Source organism: Leucoraja erinacea, chromosome 18, assembly GCF_028641065.1.
Source record: "Leucoraja erinacea ecotype New England chromosome 18, Leri_hhj_1, whole genome shotgun sequence".
NCBI lineage: Eukaryota > Metazoa > Chordata > Chondrichthyes > Rajiformes > Rajidae > Leucoraja > Leucoraja erinaceus.
The window spans coordinates 23,337,206-23,357,840 of NC_073394.1; the positions used below are offsets into that span (position 1 = coordinate 23,337,206).

Consider the following 20,635-nt stretch of genomic DNA (forward strand, 5'->3'; position numbering starts at 1 on the left):
TTGTGCTTGTTCATCTTCATGTATTTATATGCCCACCTAGGTTAACACAGTGGCACAGTGGTAGGGTTGCTGCCTTGCAGTGCTAGAGACCCGGGTTCGATCCTGACTACAAGTGTTGTGTGTACGGAATTTGTACGTTCTCCCTGTGACCGTGTGGGTTTTCTTCGGGTGCTCTGGTTTCCTTCCACACTCCAAAGATGTAGAGGCTTGTAAGTAAATTGGCTTCTGTACATTGTAAATTATCCCTCGTGTGTAAGAGAGTGCTAGTGTACGGGGTGATTCCTGGTCAGCACAGACAGTGGGCAGAAGGGCCTATTTCAACCCAGTATCATTAAAGTCTAAAGACTTAAGATCAACTGTTCTTTGATCTTTCAACAAGCCTTAACCACCCTCTCCAAGTCAGCACTAAGACTATTTGTGTAATCCAATCACTTTTGGTCATCACCTTACTGAACGTATGCCTTTTGTTCTCTGCATTCCTTCCCCTTCTCTGTAATATAACACATCATTGATTCCTAACTTCTGATGGTAGGGTCATGGACCCAAAACATTATCTGAGTCTTTCAGCAGAGTTGCTGCCTGACTGTTGAGTACCTCTAGCATTTTCTGCTTTTATTTCTCTTGAACTAACTTCAAACAAAAACCCAGCTTGGATTTTTACCATTAATTGGCTCCACTGTAAGTAGATGTGCAAATTCCAAAAGGGATAAATATCAAATTCAGACTGTGCAAGCTTGTCCTCTGGTACTCTCAAATATGTGGTGTGACGGCACCTAACGTCAGAGGCTCAACTGCAGTTTGTCTGTCTTTTTTTAAATTTTTGTCTCGTTAAATGTATGTGTTGATTCTAGTTTTTATTATTTTTTAGCTGTGTATATGTGAGGGGTGGGGGGGGGGAAACCGTTTAATCTCTTCCCTGTACGGGGGACCAGACTTTTTCCCTGTCGGGTCTCCGATGTCGTTGGGCCTAACATCGTGGAGCCGGTGGTGGCTTCCGGCCAGAACTAACCTAAGGGCTCCAGTCGCGGAGCCTGCGGACTCCCTCACCGTGGAGCTAGTTGACTTCAGAGCTTCGGAGGCTCCGGCTACAGGCCCGGTGGACAGGAACATCGGGAGCTCACAGGTCCCTGGTGGGAGACCGCTTTTCGGAGCTCCCGCAACAGCAACTTCTCCCACTGGAATCGCGGGGTTTAAATGACTAGGAGCGGGGCCTAACATCGCCTGGCGCGGCTTAACGGCTGTCACCCCCAGTCGCCTCGACGTTGCAGTTGGACTATTGGACCACGGGAGAAGAACAAAGGGAAGAGATAAGACTTTTTCCCTCCTTCACAGTGAGGAGGTGCTGGAGATTCACTGTGATGGATGTTTGTGTAAATTGTGTTAAATGTGGGTCTTGGTTTTTTTTGTAATGTTAAGACTGTAGAAATGCAATTTTGTTCAAACCAAGCTGTTTGAATGACAATAAAAGGCATTCTATTCTATTCTATTCAATTCTATAACTATTGATGGCCAGCATCCATTGAACCAACTCCCAACTGGTAAAAGGAAGAAAAAGGTAGAGGGAAAGAAAATATGTTTATCTTCTCAAACAGTTTATCCGTTGGCAACAATTCAAGCAATCTGTGTTCCTCCCTCCAGGTGGCATTATGACAGTGACATATACAAGTCGTGTGGCCAATGCCCGCTTGTGCGGGTTTTCCAAGCTCTTGTTGCAGTGGAAGGGCAGCATATACAAATTACTGTACAAGGAGTTCCTCATCTTTATGCTGCTTTACCTCACTCTCAGCTGCATCTACAGGTATGTGAAATCCAGAGATTGAGTAGGAACATGGGCTAAGCATCACAAAGATCAGTTCATCACTTTGACTATTCTCATTAAATTTTATGTAATTGATTACTTCTCTTTTTCTTCATTCCATTTACTTTTTCTTACTATTTTTTTTGTTCCCCCACCAGTACACACCATGCCCATAGGTATCTCCTGAGCAAACAAGGCTATTATAGCGATGTTCAACAGCTTCAAGTTCCTTGGCATCCATATTATTAGCAACTCAATCTAATCCCTTCACACTGATGCGGCAATCAACAAACTGCATTTACTCTTCATAGGCAACTCTACAAAGATTCTCTTAAACATTCTACAGATGTGCTATAGAAAGTATTTTGATGGGATGCACCTCAGCCTGGCGTGGCAACTGGTTTTCTCTTGACCATCTGAACCCGCAGAGAGTTTCTTCCCCACAGCTATCAGGCTCCTGAGCCAATTGCCTCTTTTGCACCCTTTTCCCGGAAGTGCTATCCTGTACTTTTAGCTCTATCTCATTCAGTTATTCCATTATTGCACTATAGTGTTTTTATTTTGCACTACTTCAGATTGCCCTACAATATTTATACCACTATGTTGTTTAGCATTTGATGTTGCATTTATAATTATACATCATCACTTTGTACTGCTTTCTCTACGAGCTTCATGCAATCAAGGAATTTTCATTGCATCCTAGTGCATATGATATAGTAATATCGACCTGAATCTCAGAACAATCCCTGTCACCCTCCTAACCATAGAAATAGGTTCCAATTATGCTTTTAAGTACCAATATTATAATGTAATTGCCACTCTTTTACCAATTTGTTTAACATATCATTATACCTTTATGCTTCCATCTACACCGTTTACAATATAGCCTTCTCATGTATCTTGCGATCTTGGATATATTAGTTTCTATTTCAGAAAGTAGTGTAGAATTATGAAACCAGCATTACATCCTTGAGGGGACACCAATCATCATTTTCTATCAACATGTCTATCCATTATCCATTTTACTGGTACTCAATAATCTTCTAACCAGGTCAAGGGTTTTTTTTAATCAAATCCATGAAATTTAATGGTCTCTCATGAGAATTATTGTCAAATATTTTTTGAGGGTCCATATAAATGATATCAAATGACATTTTCCTGTTCATAAATTAAGATATCCCTTGAAACAATCCAATCATCGAGTATGACCTCCTGTTAAATCCATGTTGATTTTCTCTGATCAGCTGAAAACGTTTCAAGATATTCGATCACCCTTAATTTGAGACTTCAGTAATGTCCAACTACACAGATATTACATAATCTTTTGGTTTCCTGTCTTAACTCATTAAGTATTGAAATGGCAATTTTCCAATCCGCAAGAACAGTTTCTAAATGAAGAGATTTGGAAGATTAGAACTCCTGCATTATTTCTCTTGAATTGTAGGATTATTGGAGTACTTGTGCACACTATTTGCTTATCCAGTCCACAATGCAGCTTTGTAAACCAATCCATTAACATCTATGTCTCTGTTCTTTCTCCAAAGCATTTTTTTAACATTCAAATTTCTAACAATCAACTATCTATCCAATTTATTTTTTAATTCAATATTCAATTGAATCTCCATCTGCCACATTTTCAGCTGGATCATAACCGTTTGCTGCACATAACATTTTTCCTTGTGTCACTCTCTGTTTTGTACGTTAACTTTATGCACTTCAGTACTTGATTTTTACACCCGACACTCAGTAAACATTTCTATACCCCTTTCAGATCCCTCCCCACTGCACCTTTTCTGCTGCAAGAAGTCCAACTGGTTGTAACAGACACATCTACAGAACTGTTATGCACACACTAAAGCCTTAATTTCCATCCCAATGTATGATGACTATAACCATATACAATTCTATTCTTCTGATCCCAACAATGTATTATATAAGGGTAGGCATCATAAGTCCAGCATCCCATTTGCTTCATTAATTGCTCTGTCAACTTGCCCCACCTCCTACAAGGATTTATGCACATATATACCCTGGTCCCTGATACTGGAAGGGCAATGATGCTGTGGAACAACAAACTTGTTAGCTGCGTCCCATTTCTGTAGCCAACTTCCTGTTCCATATTTTTGCATTCAAACATATGCCATCCAGTTCAGCTTTCCTCAGACAAGATTCGGAAGTACAGTGGACCAGTGGCCTTTAGTGAATGGTACATGGTAGGGGGAACTTGATCGATAGCTGGATGCTAAGAATGAAAGGCAGTGAAGTAAAATAAGACTGGCATCTCCCAGGATTAGTATTAGCATCTTAGAATCTGGTTTGAATAAGTTATAGTCCTTCAGAATAGCAGATCCTCAACGTACGTGGAAAACCATTTTTTTCAGCCATTATACATACTAAATTGCCTAGTCTGCATGCAAAGAGACAAAGCTGCAGTGAGAAAACAGATCCAAGGCCAACAACACAGACGTGAAGTAACGCAGCATAACTTCTGCATAGATCATCAAGAGTGGCCTGATGATAAGGGAGGAAGGACTGTGCAGCTCAGGGAATTATATGTAATCAATCCCAGTCAGTAAGACTGCTCACAGATGGCACCTTCTATTGAACGGCTCACTGTTGCTTGGGCAATACTACAAACAAATATTGCAATCAAACTTTAACAAATCAACCATTTAATGTACATTTGGAGGTGGTAGTCAGGAGAACCAAATTGCAAGTGATGACGTGGAGCATAGAGAGGTGCATCTCCATATGTGACAAGAGCCAGGATGCCATGGCCTCTTCTCTGAAGATGGAGTCATCGAGACATACAACATGAAAACAAGCCCTTGCCAAACTCGTCCATACTGACCAAGATGCCCCATCTCAGCTAGTCCCATTTTCCCGTATTTGGTCTATATCCCTCTAAACTTTTCCTATCAATGTACTTGTTCAAGTGTATTTTAAATCCTGTTATTGTACCTGCCTCAACTACCTCCACTGGCAGGTTATTACATATACCACCACCTTCTGAGTAAAAAAAGTTGTCCCTCAGTTAAATCTTACCCCTCTCACCTTAATCCTATGTCCTCTGGTTCTTTATTCTCCTTCCCTGGGTAAAAGACTGTGAATTCACCTTATCTCCTTCATGAATTATTTAAAAAAAAACCTCTACAGGATCACCCCTCAGTCTCCTGCACTCCAAGGAATAAAGTCCCAGCCTGCCCAATCTCACCCTATAGCTCAGATCATCGAGTCCTGGCAACATCCTCGTAAATCTTCTACGCACTCTTTCTCACTTAACGATATCAAGAGCATTTTCTTACGAGGGCTTTTTGTCAATGTGTCATTTGCTGCACATTGTAGGAAGTGATATTTGTTGTGGAAGGACAAAGGTTGTCACATAAATTCTTTCTGCGTCTTTGTGATCTCATACAAATCAGCTGAACATCTAGACTCTGTTGCACATGTGCAGCTTCCATATCTAAGGGAACAACGACATGCCATGAAGAGCAGATACTTAGACAGGAAAAACAAGAGGAAAAGATTAAAGGTTAAGGGCCAAATGCAGAAAACAGGATGGACTCAGGCAGACAAATTGATCTGTATGGTAAGGCTGACAGAGACACTAAGATTGAAATTTCAGGAGACCAATAGTATTCTGCTACTTGTCTGATCTGTCCTTGTGGCAGTTATTTGCATCTGTGATTGGATGGCAAATTGCTACAGAAAGCCAAGAAATAGAGTATAAAGCCCACTTCCGCAGAAATCACATCTAGTTACACTGACAGTTCCTGGAAATGTCTAGTCATTCACTTTCCCTAAAGATGAAGGTCACTTGACAACTGCCAAGAAATATGGCATTGATCATGAGAAAACTCTGCAAACCAAATGTACCTTGAGAAAGTGGAAACTATTCCTGTTGATGAAAAAATGTGGATTATAAATGGGAGCTCCTATGTAGTCAATAACTGCTTGCTGCCATAGAAATGCTGGACAATTGCAATGCCCAAAATGTCATATGTTTTTCACTAAAATGAAAACATATGAAAGTAACTCTCTGTAAGTAGGGTGGCTGGGTGAAATCTCCATTGTTAAGTGAAAAGTAAATTGTGAGGCAGGAATCTGCTGTGGCCATTTGGAAATATCATTAAGGTGAGGAAGATGATATTAAAGGTTGTCTGACATAGATGGAGAGAATGGTAGATTTGATCTGGATCTTCATACTCCTTGACTCCATCCAAAGACTGCAAGTCTTTTCAGGTGAGGCAGAGGTTCACTTGCACCTCCTCCAACCACATCTACTGTATCCGCTGTTCCAGTTGTCAACTTCTGTACATTGGCGAGACCAAGTGCAGGCTCGGTGATCGTTTCGCTGAACACCTCCGTCAGTCCGCCTTAATCTACCTGATCTCCCGGTTGTTCAGCACTTTAACTCCCCCTCCCATTCCCAATCTGACCTTCCTGTCCTGGGCCTCCTCCATTGTCAGAGTGAGGCCCAGTGCAAATTGGAGGAACAGCATCTCATATTTCGCTTGGGTAGCTTACACCCCTGTGGTATGAACATTGACTTCTCTAACTTCAAATAGCCCTTGCTTTCCCTCTCTCTCCATCCCCTTCCCAGTTCTCGCACCAGTCTTACTGTCTCTGACTACATTCTATCTCTGTTCCACCCACTCCCCTGATATCAGTCTGAAGAAGGGTCTGGACCCGAAACGTCACCCATTCCTTCGCTCCAGAGATGCTGCCTGTCACGCTGAGTTACTCCAACATTTTGTGTCTATCTTCATATCGCATTGATGACAACTTCAGAAAACCCGTGTTGGAAGGTATTATTTAACAGAGAAGCCTAGGTAGTGTTAAAGAATCTGATGTCGTAGATTTTTCTCAGATCAGCTTGTCAATGTTGCCTATTTACCTGATTAATCAATCTCATAATGACACCTTTCTACTAACAGAATGCTACCAGCATCCTCAATGATAGTGCTTCAGTAGACATAGCCAGCTATGAATTGCTGGGAAAAACACTCATTGTCAGTTGTAGCACATCCCATAGCAGGATGTGCATCTGCTTAAACTGTGAAGTTCAACATACATGCCAGGTTGCGCCTTCCTGCTCCAATTTACACCAGCAAGTGGAATTAAAGTCTCAACCATTGGCTGTGTGGATAGACATATGTATGGTATTGGAAAACATCAGCATGCTGGGATGATTTACACCCTGATTGAATTGGCCCTTTGTTACTCAGTGTAGCACGTCCAAGCAATGAATATACATCTGAAATGGTGGGGGGGGTCTCAACACTAAGCCCTTTGGAGCAAAGATCCTATAGCAAGCAAGATAGCCCACTCGACGAAAAGGATGTAGCAGGCAAAGATCTTTGCTTGCTATAGGATCTTTGCTTTGGAGCACCACTCTTTATGTACTCACAATCAGGAATAGGACACACTGGTTTTCAGTCCCGAGCCAACTTCATCACATTGGTTTCAATTTTGCTAACCGGTTGTTTTATGTGAGAGGGTTTCAAATGCCTTTTTAAATCCCATATATAAATCCATGTCCCTTCATTAACCTTCTTTGTTAGCTCACCAAAACCCCCAGATTAATCAAACATGATATGCCTTTAAAAAAATCATGGTCCGGTTCCTTTATTAATTCCAAACCTCTGAACATGATTATTAATGTTTTCCCTGATTATCATTCCCTATATGTTCCCAGTCATTCTGGTTAATGCAACCCATCTGGATTTGCCACATTTGAACTTAAGCATATATTAGGGTTTTGGCACTCTTGAAAGCAATTATTTTCTGTTATTTTGTTGAGGTTACTTTTGATGGACCCCATTCCTGATTCAATATTATCTACTGTAAATATTAACACAAAATAATCATTCATTATGACCACTTTTGTTCTGCCTATGGGTGCATTAAAAGGTAAGCAGTTTAATGTTAACAGTTTCCATTTCATTGGTAGAGATAAATCCTACCGAGATCACCAATCTAAGTCGTTATTTTGCATTTCTCCCTTTTAACACTGCATTCAACAATAATATTATCTTTGATAAATAATGGAATCAATAAATGGTTACTTATACATTTGCATTGTTAGTTGGCGGATACATTTTTGGCAGGCCCTCACACTGCTACAAACAGTGCTATAAAATCTTTAGCATCCACCTAAGTGTCAGCTCCAATATTTGGCACCTCACACCTAAGACAAGGACATTAGAGAGATCCCTCGGTGCAGCAATGGTATGCTCACAAATTGGTTGCCAGGATTCTGAACAGGCTTAAAACCATAATCTCTTAATTCAGAGGGGACCACGTTACCACTGACCCAAAATTATATTCAGTTCTGCTGCAAACTGAACTGAATATACAGGATTGTTTCCAAATTGTAGGACACAGCTTTAGGTTTCTTTTATGAGACATCAAATCAAAATCATTAATTAATTGCCTGTCTGATCAGAGTTAGCTCTTGGCCAAGCCACAGCCAGAGTATATATTTCAGTATGTCAAGACTAGTTAGATTTATTGCTCTACCTACAAGGAATCATAGCGTCATAGAGTCATATTGCACAGAAACAGGGCTTTTGGTCCATTAAATTAGTGCCCAACATGCAGCACCTTTTTACAATCATCGCACATTTCATTCCCCCCAACCAGCATCTGCAGTTCCTTTTAACTACTAGATAGAATAAATGTGGAGGGGGATCCAAAACACAAGCCATTTGAGATACAAACAGCTCTAGAAGAAAATTAGGAAACAATTATTTTACCCAGTGTGGCAAGAATATGGAACACTTTGCCCCATGAAATTAGTGAAGTAGAAAACGCATTTCTCTTTCCTTCAATTTCCAAGTTCTAATGAAAAAAAAAAAAAAATCATCAACCCGAAATGTTAAATGTTGACTCTGCTTCTCTCTCCACAGACGCTGCCTGGTCTGCTGAGCATTTCCAGCACTTTATCTTTTTTATCTTCAAAAAGCCTTTCCACTTTATTCCCCCAATATCTTTAGGTTTATGCTGAATGAGAGCCAAAAGCGCTTCTTTGAGAAAATGGCCATCAACTGCAACAATTATGCTGATCTAATCCCAATGTCATTTGTGCTTGGTAAGAATTCTTCTGGATTTTAGCTTTATTTTCACCTCTCCAATTGAATTAAGTTGAGATTTAGTGGTAAGAATTTGTTTTAATATAAAAATTATTTTTTTATAATGTGTTGCTTTCCAGTACAACCCTTGGATATTGGGGTGGGATCTATATTCAACATTGTGATGCATGTTTCTTAGCCAAAGAATAAATGCAACTAAAATCAGGTCGATAAAGTAGATATGCAAATCAGGTCTGCATAGATGACAAAGTAATTGGTAAATTGATTGTGTCCCAAAGAGTTCCTGAACTAGGATGGGTATTTTTTATTGTTCAAAAAAAACAGAGTGCTAGAGTAACTCAGCAGGTCACGCAGCACCAAATCAGGCAACAACATGTTTGTTGTTGTTGTTTAAACCTACAATTCCAGTACCTTGTGCACACAAAATTACACATGTGCAAAAGATAGCCACAAATCTCACTGCAACATGGTTTATTGCAAAATTGGAAGGAGAAAGGATGTTTCTCCTGGCTCCACAAAAGATCTCTAAGCTGCAACTGGCCCACTCTCATTTCAGTCAGATCTTCAAATGTCATCAATCTAAACACAAGAGGAGAAAATGAAACAATTGATATTACTTCCATTCCAAAAATGTATTTTTATTAGAGAGCATGCTGTTCAGATAAGCCGCAAAATGAGGAAACAAGCCTTTTCAGCTTGCATTTTCCCCCCTGGTTTCAAGAGCATCGCTGTGTCCTTGTGTTTTAAAATACTCTGCAATCAACTGGCTCTTTGCCATTTTCCTTTTAAAAGGGTCAGCCCCTGTGGTTTGCAAAGTCAAGGCGTTGTCCTTCCTAAATTCACTGCTCAGAAACCTTTCCCTATAAAATTCTATGAAATACTAGACCAAGTGCAGACCCGTTGGGTCTGTTCCCCCAACGTGCGGTTGTGGGGGGGGAGGCGGCATGCAGCATCACACACTAACTACCCCCCCCTCCCGCACTCACGCTAATAGAGGGGAGGAGGGGGGGGAGAGAGAGAGAGGGAGAGGGGGGGGGGAGGAGAGAGAGAGGGGGGGGAGGAGAGGGGGGGGAGGAGAGGGGGGGGAGAGAGAGGGGGGGGAGAGAGGTGGGGGGGGGAGGAGAGGAGAGGGGGGTAGGGAGGGGGGGGGGGGAGAGGGGGGGGGGGGGAGAGGAGGGGGGAGGAGAGAGGGGGGGGGAGGGAGGGAGAGGGGGGGGGGGGAGAAGAAAGGGAGAGGGGGGGAGAGAGGTGGGGAGAGGGAGAGAGGGGAAGAGAGGGGGAGAGAGGGGCAGAGAGAGGGGGACAGAGAGAATGAGGGGGAGAGGGAGAGGGGGGGGGGAGGAGGGGGGGGAGGAGGAGAGGGGGGAGGAGGAGAGGGGAGGGGGAGGGGGAGGAGGAGAGGGGGGGGGGGGGGGGGGGGGGGGGGGGGGGGGGGAGAGGGGGGGGGGGGGGGGGGGGGGGAGGGAGAGGGGGGGGGGGGGGGAGGGGGGGAGAGGGGGGGGGAGGGGGGGGGGAGGGGAGGGGGGGGAGGGGGGGAGGGGGGGGATGGGGGGGGGGAGGAGAGAGGAGGGGAGGAGGAGGAGAGGGGGAGAGGAGGAGGGGAGGGGGGGAGGGGAGGAGGGGAGGGGGAGGAGGGGGAGAGGAGGAGGAGAGGGGGGGAGAGGAGGAGAGGAGAGGGGGAGAGGAGAGGAGAGGGGGGAGGAGAGGAAGGGGGAGGAGGGAGGAGAAGATAGGGGATGAGAGGAGAGGAGAGGAGAGGGGAGGGAGGGAGGGAGGGGGGGGGGGAGGAAAGGGGGAGTGGGGAGGGGGGAGGAGAGGGGGGGGGGAGGAGAGGAGGGGAGAGGAGAGGAGAGGAGAGGAGAGGGGGAGAGGGGGGGGGGAGGGGGGAGGAGGGGGGGGAGAGGGAGGGGGGATGGAGGGGAGGGGGGGGGAGGGGAGGAGGAGAGAGGGGGGGAGGAGGGGGAGGAGAGGATGTGGGGGAAGAGGAGAGGGGGAGAGAGGAGGAGGAGAGGGAGAGAGACGGGAGAGGGAGAGGAGAGGAGGAGAGGAGAGGAGAGGAGAGGGGGGGGAGAGAAGAGAGGGGGGCGAGAGAGGAAGGGAGAGAGAAAGAGAGAGAGAGAGTGCCTTTTTACTTCAACCCAAACCCAAACAACCATTTGCAGGCAGTGCTTTTTTTACCTCTAACCATATTTTCATTTTCAAACAAAATTAAGTGTACGCACAGTGCTGTAGACATTTGTCTGTGTCATTCAAAGCTCTGATTGAGGTACACCACTTGCAGAGACTGATTGAGGCACACCACTTGCTGAGACTGATTGAGGCACACCACTTGCAGAGACTGATTGAGGCACACCACTTCCTGGTTTTATAGTCCTTCCACCTCCCTCCAGCAGGGGCAGCAGAGAGAATGGGGAATGTTGTAAAAACATTAATATCTCTGTCAATTTTCATAGACGGGAAAAATCCTCAGCACACGTGCGGCGGAGGGGGGCTCTCAGCGAGGTGGCCAAAAATGACGGCCGTAGGTGGTGGCGTTCTCTAGGAAACCGCAGCACAGCAAGCCAAAACCGGTCAAGAACAGAGTTTTAGTAATATAGATAGCTCATGTCTGGAGTGTAAAGGTGTAAAATATTGTAACCTAAAGCTATTAGGATAGAGGCATGGTTTGTGCAGTACACAAGTGTACTTTGCTGTGCTTTGCCATATTCTCCTGCATCCTATATAAAATGGATAGTGGATGGAGTGGTCCACTCTACTTCCCACGCGCCCCCCTCACATATCAGTCTCGGCTCCTGACCCAAAAAGTCACCTATCCATTTTTTCCAGAGATGCTGTCTGACCGGCTGGCTTACTCCAACATTCTATGTCTATCATTGGTATAATCCAGTACCTGCAGTTCCTTTTTATTACTAGATAGAGTGAATGTGGAGAGGATGTTTCCACTAGTGAGAGAATAAAAGGGCGTACCTTTACAAAGGAGTTGATGAAGAATTATTTTAGCTAGAGGGTGGTAAATGTGGAATTCATCGCTGCAGACTGCTGCGGAGACCAAGATTAGGTGTTTTTAAAGCGGAGATTGATAGGTTCTTGATTAGTAAGAGTGTCAAACAGGCCTTCGGTCCACCAAGGCTATGCCAACCAGCGATCACTGCATACACTAACACTTTCCTACACACTAGGATTATAATTTTACAGAAGCCAATTAACCTACAAACCTGTATGTCTTTGGATTGTGGGAGGAAACTGGAGCACCAGTAGAAAACCTATGTGATCACAGGACAACATACAAACGCCATACAGACAGCACCCGTAGTCAGGATCGTACCTGGGTCTCTGGCGTTCTATGGCAGCAACTCTACCGCTGTGCCACTGTGCCACTAGATGGGCAGAATGGCTTAATTTTGCTCCTATAACATGATCGTGGTCAATAACAGTATACATTGTCCACTAAATGCACAATCACACAATAAATAATATGTCCCTGGATGCTAATCACCTTTTGTTTCAAACAGCTCACTGGTGATGGTCTCTCTCCCTTAGGGTTCTACGTCAGTCTGGTTGTGTCACGTTGGTGGAACCAGTACCAGAGCATGCCATGGCTCGACCGCCTTATGTGCACTGTATCCTGTCATGTCCAAGGCAAAGATGAATACGGCAGGATGCTACGAAGGACACTGATGCGCTACGCAAACCTCGCTTCCATCCTCACCTTCCGCTCAGTCAGCACTGCTGTCTACAAACGTTTTCCCACCATGAGACATGTAATGGAGGCAGGTAAGAAAACATCAGTGCAACCGATAAGATCAAAGCTCTCGGCTGGATTTGGCTCTATCCAGTACCAGGAGATATGGGACAGTGCAAGACAAATGAGAGGGAGGAAAGGGAATCTGTATGGGGAAGAAATAAAAAGGAGTGCCAGGGAAAGTGAGTATTGACAATGTGAACAGAGGTGTAGGACCATTGACAGTCCTTGTTGGGGAAGGGCAATGGCCTCTGTCAAGGAATGTGACAGTGTGGCTAAATTGGGAATATCTGAACCAGTGTATTAACAATTGATGAGGAGAAGATGAGGACATCAGAGAATGGATTTAACTGGAGGGTTAGAGCAATGTTCAGTTCAGATGAAGGGAAGTGAGGGGGATTACAGTGGCCTGTGAGGTCTGGTGGATGCTGGGCATTGCAAGGAGTGAGAAGCAGAGGCTGGGATGAGATGAAAGGATAAGAGATAGGGATAATCAGTGACCGAAGTTGGGGGAAAACCCAGTGAGACAGGGGACAATTAAAGACAGGGAGATGATCAAAGACTGGTCATAATTAAATGCGAGGTACAAAAGATCAGCAGGAGTTAGATTACATTGGATTGTGCATTGTCACCTACATCATATACAACAGGGTGGAACGAAATGTAGAAGCAAGAAACTGCAGATGGTGGTTTCCAAAACAAAGTCACAGAGTGCAGGTGTAACTCAGCGGGACATTGCTGGAGTAATTTAGCCTCACCCACTGAGTTACTCCAGCACTCTGTCTTTGTAGGGTGCAACAAAATTCCTTATTCACTTGATGCTCACAGACTAAACACTATACTGTATTGATAAATACAACAATACGATGACGAGTTCAAAATGGCAGACTGGTGCTAGATTATAGTACAAAAACAAAGTAGTGCAGAAGAATATTAGACTGCAACGATGGAAATAAATGAATGAGGTAGAGTTAAAAGTAAGGGTGAATGGCAGCACTTCCGTGAATGTGGTATGAAAGAGGTGATTGGTTCCAAGTCAAAAAGCATTTGGGAAGAAGCTGTTCTTAATTCTGGATATCCAAGCTTTCCAGCTCCGATATACTGTATAAGCGAGTTCGGTATTCCGAAAAAACGCAAGGAATCATGGGATTTGTCAAAGGTCACTCGCGATAAACATTCTCGGCAACTGTGCTGCTGCATGTATACAGACCTGTGTTTCATCCGTACTCCGGATCGAACCCGGGTCTCCGGTGCTGCAAGCGCTGTTGAATTGCTACTGGACCGTCCCCGTCCCCTCCCGAGTATCCCATCCTTCTCCGGGGGCAGCCGAAGATGTCCGGGTGATCCTGGACTGATGGAACACCGGCCCAGAGCAGTTGCGGCCCAAGCTTACAGCCAGTGTGGAGAAGAAGCGCTAAATCTATCTCAACTCTGCCTGTCCTGCTGGGTTAATCGACAGCCCTGGACTGACGGGACACCGGCCCGTAGCAGTGGCGCCCAGGCTTATAGCCAGCATGGAGAAGCGCTAACTCCAGCTCAACTCTACCTGTCCTGCCGGGTGAACCAACAGCCCTGGACTGACAGGAGCAGTGGAGTTAGCGTTTCTTCTCCGCGCTGGCTGTAAGCTAATAGAGGTTCATCAGTCATGAAGTCCAGTGCCAGGTGCAGATGGAGGCCACATAGTCCAGACGTTTAGGGATGAGTTTATTTGTAATTGTGATGTTGAAGGTTAAGCTGTAGTCAATGAATTCATGTTCTTATTGTCAAGGTGATCCAGGGCTAAATGTGGTGCAAGAGAGATGGTGCCTCCATGGACTCAATTTTACTGTGCACTAATTGCAAAGTTGCTAGTGATATGGGTCATCGTAAATCTAACGTCACTGTTAGAGCTGCTAGCAGTTGTCATTGAGACAGATCCCTTTATTTTCCTTGGGGACTGGACAGATGGAGATATCCTTGAAGCAGTTGGGGGCAGAAGGCTGATGAAGGGAGAGGTTGAAGATATCAGTGAAGACTGTACCCAGTTGATAAGTGTACGTTCAGAACCCATCCAGCCACTTTCCAAAAGTTTATCCTCGTGAAAGCAGATCTAACTTCTGCCACCGTGGGACAGAGCCAGCGGAGAAGGGGGGGGGGGGGGGGGGGGGGGGCAGTCAAGATAGGGCTTTATTTGCCTAATCATTACAGAAGTAAACGGCATTAAGCTCATCCAGTATAGAGGTACCGTTGCCAGAGATCGCCCTTGACTTCTTGTAGCCCATGATACTGTGATCCTGCCACAATTGCTTAACATCCTAATGACTAAACTTCGGCCTGTTTTGGAAGTTTCTTCTGGCATCCCTGAAAGCCTTGTGGCTTGGTGGAAAGGAAATATACTGTGGTGAGGCACTAAACAGTGGGAGGGAGAGGTAAACGCGGACCAGGAGGATAATTAAAGCTGGATAAAATCAGAAGCAGGGATGTAATTAGAGGTTCAATTGATAAGGAGCCAAATCAAAAAAGAAAAATGGGCAGAGGAGGATAAACCCAAAGATTTCCAGTCCTCAGTCTCAGCTGAGGTGAACAACGGCAATGATAATAGCATTAAAAAAAAACCATGGTACAGAATCTTCACTCAAGCAAAGGCTGGAGAAATGACTGCTACACCTGAGACAGAAAGAAGAGCCAAGAATCCATCATTGCCCAATCAAGAAGTAATATTGCCATATAAAGAATGAGAAAAGGTCCACCCAGTGCAGTATTTAGCAATACGCTTGGCAGAAACTGATCTGAAGCAATTATGGAGTTAATCTCAGTGATCACGGGCTCTGAAGGGAAAAATCTGCCAAATTTTCCCCTGCTGGTTATTAGTCAAAGACCCATGCTGAAAATGGATCTGTAGGTGATAACTAAGGATGGGATATGGTTTAATTGTGATGTCTTTTTAATTGAGCATCTTGAAGACAACCTCAACTCAAACTTAACATATTGACCGCTTCAAGGAGGAGTCAGCCAGAAGACCACATGAAAACATTTAAACTTCAAAGCAAGCAGAAACACAATCAGGAAACCTAACCCAAAATGTATTGATAATGTCTGAAGTAGGGTCCCGATCCAAAACATCTCTCCAGAGATGTTGCGTGAACCACTGAGTTATTCATGCATTTTGTATCTTTGTTTTGGGAAAACTCAATGCCCGATTTCAAAACATGGACCAGTGTTTCCACGTGTTAGTGGCCATGAAAATAAGAAGGGCAAAACATTAGGAGAAATCCTATGACACCGCTGTTTTTCAGGACAATACAAATCAATTTCCTCATCCTTTTTTTTTGTCTATTATTTTTGTATTTCCAGGTTTCATGACTCCAGATGAACACAAAAAGCTTGAACGCTTGAATTCACCTCACAATAAATTCTGGGTTCCTTGTGTCTGGTTCGTCAATTTAGCAGTGAAAGCGAGGCAGGAAGACCGAATCAGTGATTATGTATCATTGGCACACATCTTCAGAGTGAGTATTTATACCTTACCAAATAGTGAAAGGCCTGGGTAGAGTGGATGTGGCAAGGATGTTTCCAGTAGTGGGAGAGTTTAGGGACCAGTGGGCACAGCCTCTGAATAAAAGGACACACTTTTAGAATGGAGATGATGAGGAATTTCTTTAGCCCAAAGGTGGTGAATCTGTGAAATTCATTGCCACAGACAGCTATGGAGGCTAAGTCATTTGGGTATTTATAAAGCGTAGACAGATTTTTGATTGGTAAGGGCATCAAGGGGTATGAGGTGAAGGCAGGAGAATGGGGTTGAGAGGGAAAAATAGATCAACCAATTATGGTTCATAGTTTATGTCATGGGAGCAGAATTAGGCCATTTGGTGGGCAGGTGAATTTGTAATGAAAAATAAAGAAATGGCAGTACTTTGGTTCTGTCATCATTAAGGAAGATACAAACAATCTCCCAGAAAAACTAGGGGACCGAGGTTCTAGTGGGAGGGAGGAGCTGAAGGTGAATGTAATCCACATTAGGCAGGAAATGGTGTTAGGAAAATGGTTGGGACTGAAGGCAGATATATCCCCAGGGCCTGAATGTTGGCATCCCAGAGTACTCAAAGCACTGGCCCTAGAAATCTTGGATGCATTGGTGATAATTTTCCAATTTTCTCATGACTCTGGATCAGCTCCTGTGGACTGGAGGGTTGCCAATGTAACCCTACTTTTTAAGAAAGGAGGGAAAGAGAAAACAGGGAATTATAGACCAGTTAGCCTTACATCAGTGATGGGGAAGATGCTTGAGTCTATTGTTAAAGATGTTACAGCAGCGCATGGATTTATGAAGGGGAAATCATGCTTGACTAATCTTCTGGAATTTTCTGAGGATGTAACAAGTGGAATGGATAAGGGAGAGCCAATGGATGTGCTGTATCTAGATTTTCAAAAAGCATTTGACAAGATCCCACACAAGTGGGGTGCCGCAAGGCTCGGTGCTGGGACCTGTTATTTACAATATATATTAACGATTTAGACGAGGGAATTAAGTGTGACATCTCCAAGTTTGCAGATGATAGAAAAACTGGGTGGCAGTGTGAGCTGCAATGAGGATGCTATGACGCTGTAGGATGACTTGGATAAGTTGGGCAAGTGGGCAGATGCATGGCCAATGCAGAATAATGTGGATAAATGTGAGGTTATCCACTTTGGTGACAAGAACAGGAAGGCAGATTATTATCTGAATGGTGTCAGATTAGGAAAAGGGGAGATGCAACGAGAACTGGGTGTGCTTGAACATCAGTCACCGAAAGTAAGCATGCAGGTACAGCAGGCAGTGAAGAAAACTAATGGCAAGTTGGCCTTCATTGTGAGAGGATTTGAGTTTAGGAGCAATGAGGTCCTACTGCAGTTGTACAGGGCCCTGGTAAGGCCGCACCTGGAGTATATTGTGCAATTTTTGTCTCCTAATTTTAGGAAGGACATTATTGCTTTTGAGGGAGTGCAGTGTAGGTTCACCAGGTTCATTCTCGGGATGGCGGGACTGACATATGATGAAATGGGCTTGTATTCACTGGAATTTAGAAGGATGAGAAGGAATCTTATAGAAATATACAATTCTTAAAGGATTAGACAGGCTTAATGCAGGAAAATGTTACCGAAGTTGAGTGAGTCCAGAACCAGGGGTCACAGTTTAAGAATAAGGGGTGGGCCATTTAGGACTGAAATGAGGAAAAACTTCTTCACCCAGAGAGTTGTGAATCTGTGGAATTCTCTGCCATAGAAGGCAGTGGAGGCCAATTCACTGGATGTTTTCAAGAGAGAGTTAGGTTTTGCTCTTAGGGCTAAAGGAATAAAGGGATATGGGAAAAAAGCAGGAACGGGGTTTTGATTTTAGATGATCAGCTATGATCATATTGAACGGTGCTGGTTCGAACGGCCAAATGGCCTACTCCTGCACCTATTTTCCTTGTTTCTAAGTCGCAGGTGCTTATACAGGTAACCTCCATGTTATGGCCATTCAGGTTATGGAAATTTCCCCTAACAGAATTCACAAAACACTTCCCAAAAAAATTGAGAGACAGAATAAAATTTGTTCTCACTGAATTTAGTTGAAAAAGGTAAATTCAATGCAAAATTAAATTATTTTCAGCTCATAGATGAAGCAATTTGTTTTTATATTAAGCCCCTATAATATGTACTGCGAGCGTCACCTGTATCCAAATTTGCACCACTTCTGTGCTGTTGACCTACACCAGTCCTGATTAAGCATTATGCTTTCAATTTATTATCCCTGTTTTTGCAAACTCCATCATTTCAAGGAAGCATACTTACTTTTTTAAAGTTTATGCAAGTACTATTCCCATGCCATTGGGATAAAATGCACCTTTTCCGACAGGAAGTAAATAATTTGCGCAGCCAGTGTGAGAAGCTCTACAGTTATGACTGGATCAGCGTCCCTCTGGTTTATACACAGGTAAGAAATGTTATGTTAGTTGAGATAAATGACTCAAAACTGGTTTGATAAAATGGAGAATAGATTTTTTTTAAAAAGCTGATAGCTGATAACCAGATAACCTACCAGAATTGCACTATATTTAATTCAGTAAAAACAAGAACATACAGTCTCTCAAGAATATTAAAAATAGAAAGACTGAATCCTTCAGATATATTTGGTGATTAATTATAATTGTATTCATCTCACATTCTATCTTTGTTATCTCTCAGGTCGTCACCATTGCTGTTTACAGCTTCTTTCTAGCCTGTCTGATTGGACGACAGTTTCTTGATCCCAGTCAGGGTTATCCAGGCCATGAGCTGGACCTGTACATCCCTGCATTCACCCTACTACAGTTCTTCTTTTATGCAGGCTGGCTTAAGGTAACAACTTCACTTTCATGTATTTTGAAGAAAAGTACACTTCTAACCTTGGATCGGGATACAGAGACTGTGAGAAAATGAGTCTGAAACGGTTTGCACAAATACTAGAATCAACAAGTTGTAATGGAACTGTCAGACATTATTAACTTGGACAATGTGGGGAAACATAGATACTGGACATGTCTACAGAAACATGTTGCCAGAGAGTGTGATGTTACGCCAATAACAAATGTAATTACAGATATTACAACCATCCAAAAAATAATTCAATCAATTATTACATCAAAAATGGAACGTTTAAAAAAAAAAAACCTCTTGTTACAGACCCCCAGTTGATTTGGTTGATAACAGTGTTCCACACTGAATTATTTTCAACAAGAGACTTATTTGTATAGATATCTTTCCGAACAAAGTTGGCTCTTGTTGAAAACCTTAATCGTGCTAAATTAGATAATGTCATCCAAAAACGAGATGCTGCAATTACCTGCAGATTTAAATCTAGACAGAGAGAAAGAAATCACAGGATTCCACAATTAATCCTCATTCAATCACTCTTGCTGGAAATGGTGCGTGGACAAAACATCAAGCTTGAAACTTTGAAGAGCCCATAAGCAGACATTGTTCAGACTAATTCATGAAGAATGTGCTAGGTACCAAAGATTATTAAGGGATTGGACACGTTCCCGATGTTGGGGGAGTCCAGAACCAGTGGCCACAGTTTAAGAATAAGGGGTAGGCCATTTAGAACGGAGATGAGGAAATTTTTTTAAAGAGGAAGAAAGATTCTAAGGGAAGTAAGAGTAAGAGGCTGACAAGGGAAGTCAAGGACCGTATAAAACTAAAAGAGAAGTATAACACAGCAAAGATGAGCGGGAAGCCAGAAGATTGGTAAACTTTCAAAGAGCAACAGAATAACTAAAAAGGCAATACAGGGAGAAAAGATGAGGTATGAAGGAAAGCTATAAAGGAGGATAGTAAAAGCTTCTTTAGGTACAGTGCATTCAGAAAGTATTCAGACCCCTTCACTTTTTCCACATTTTGTTACATTACAGCCTTATTCTAAAATGGATTAAATTCATTTTTTAATCATCAATCTATACACAATACCCCATAATAAAAAAAGCAAAAGTGGGTGTTCAGATATTTTTGCAAAGTAATTAAAAATAAATAACTGAAATATCACATTTACATAAGTATTCAGAGGCTTTACTCAGTACTTTGTTGAGGCACCTTTGGCAGCGATTACAGCCTCAAGTCTTCTTGGATATGACACAACAAGCTTGGCACACCTTTATTTGGGTAATTTCTCCCATTCTTCTCTGCAGATCCTCTCAAGCTCTGTCAGGTTGGATGGAGAGCATCAACGCACAGCTATTTTCAGGACATTCACAGACTTGCCACAAAGCCACTCCTGCGTTGTCTTGGCTGTGGGCTTAGGGTCGCTGTCCTGTTGGAAGGTGAACCTCCGCCCCAGTCTGAGGTCCAGAAGGCTCTGGTACAGGTTTTCACCAAGGATCTCTCTGTACTTTGCTCCGTTCATCTTTCCCTTGATCCAGACTAGTCTCCCAGCTCCTGCTGCTGAAAAACATCCCAACAGCATGATGCTGCCATGCTTCACCGTAGGTGATGAGCGGTGCTTGGTTTCCTCCAGATGTGACT

At 43.4% G+C, this 20,635-nt stretch overlaps 1 protein-coding gene across 2 annotated transcripts in view; it reads left to right on the top strand.

Moving 5' to 3' along the window:
- Positions 1-20,635, top strand: part of LOC129705778 (bestrophin-2-like) — a 30,479-nt gene that overhangs the window by 1,566 nt on the left and 8,278 nt on the right. The window contains exons 2-7 of one of the 2 annotated variants that reach the window (XM_055649579.1): positions 1,639-1,798; positions 8,797-8,891; positions 12,433-12,666; positions 15,968-16,122; positions 18,495-18,572; positions 18,824-18,976. In XM_055649579.1, the coding sequence (XP_055505554.1) occupies positions 1,647-1,798; positions 8,797-8,891; positions 12,433-12,666; positions 15,968-16,122; positions 18,495-18,572; positions 18,824-18,976 (867 nt within the window). In that variant the 5' untranslated portion in view covers positions 1,639-1,646. Of the gene's footprint in view, positions 1-888; positions 1,799-8,796; positions 8,892-12,432; positions 12,667-15,967; positions 16,123-18,494; positions 18,573-18,823; positions 18,977-20,635 lie in introns of those variants that run through there. The other variant, XM_055649580.1, reaches the window with a different exon arrangement.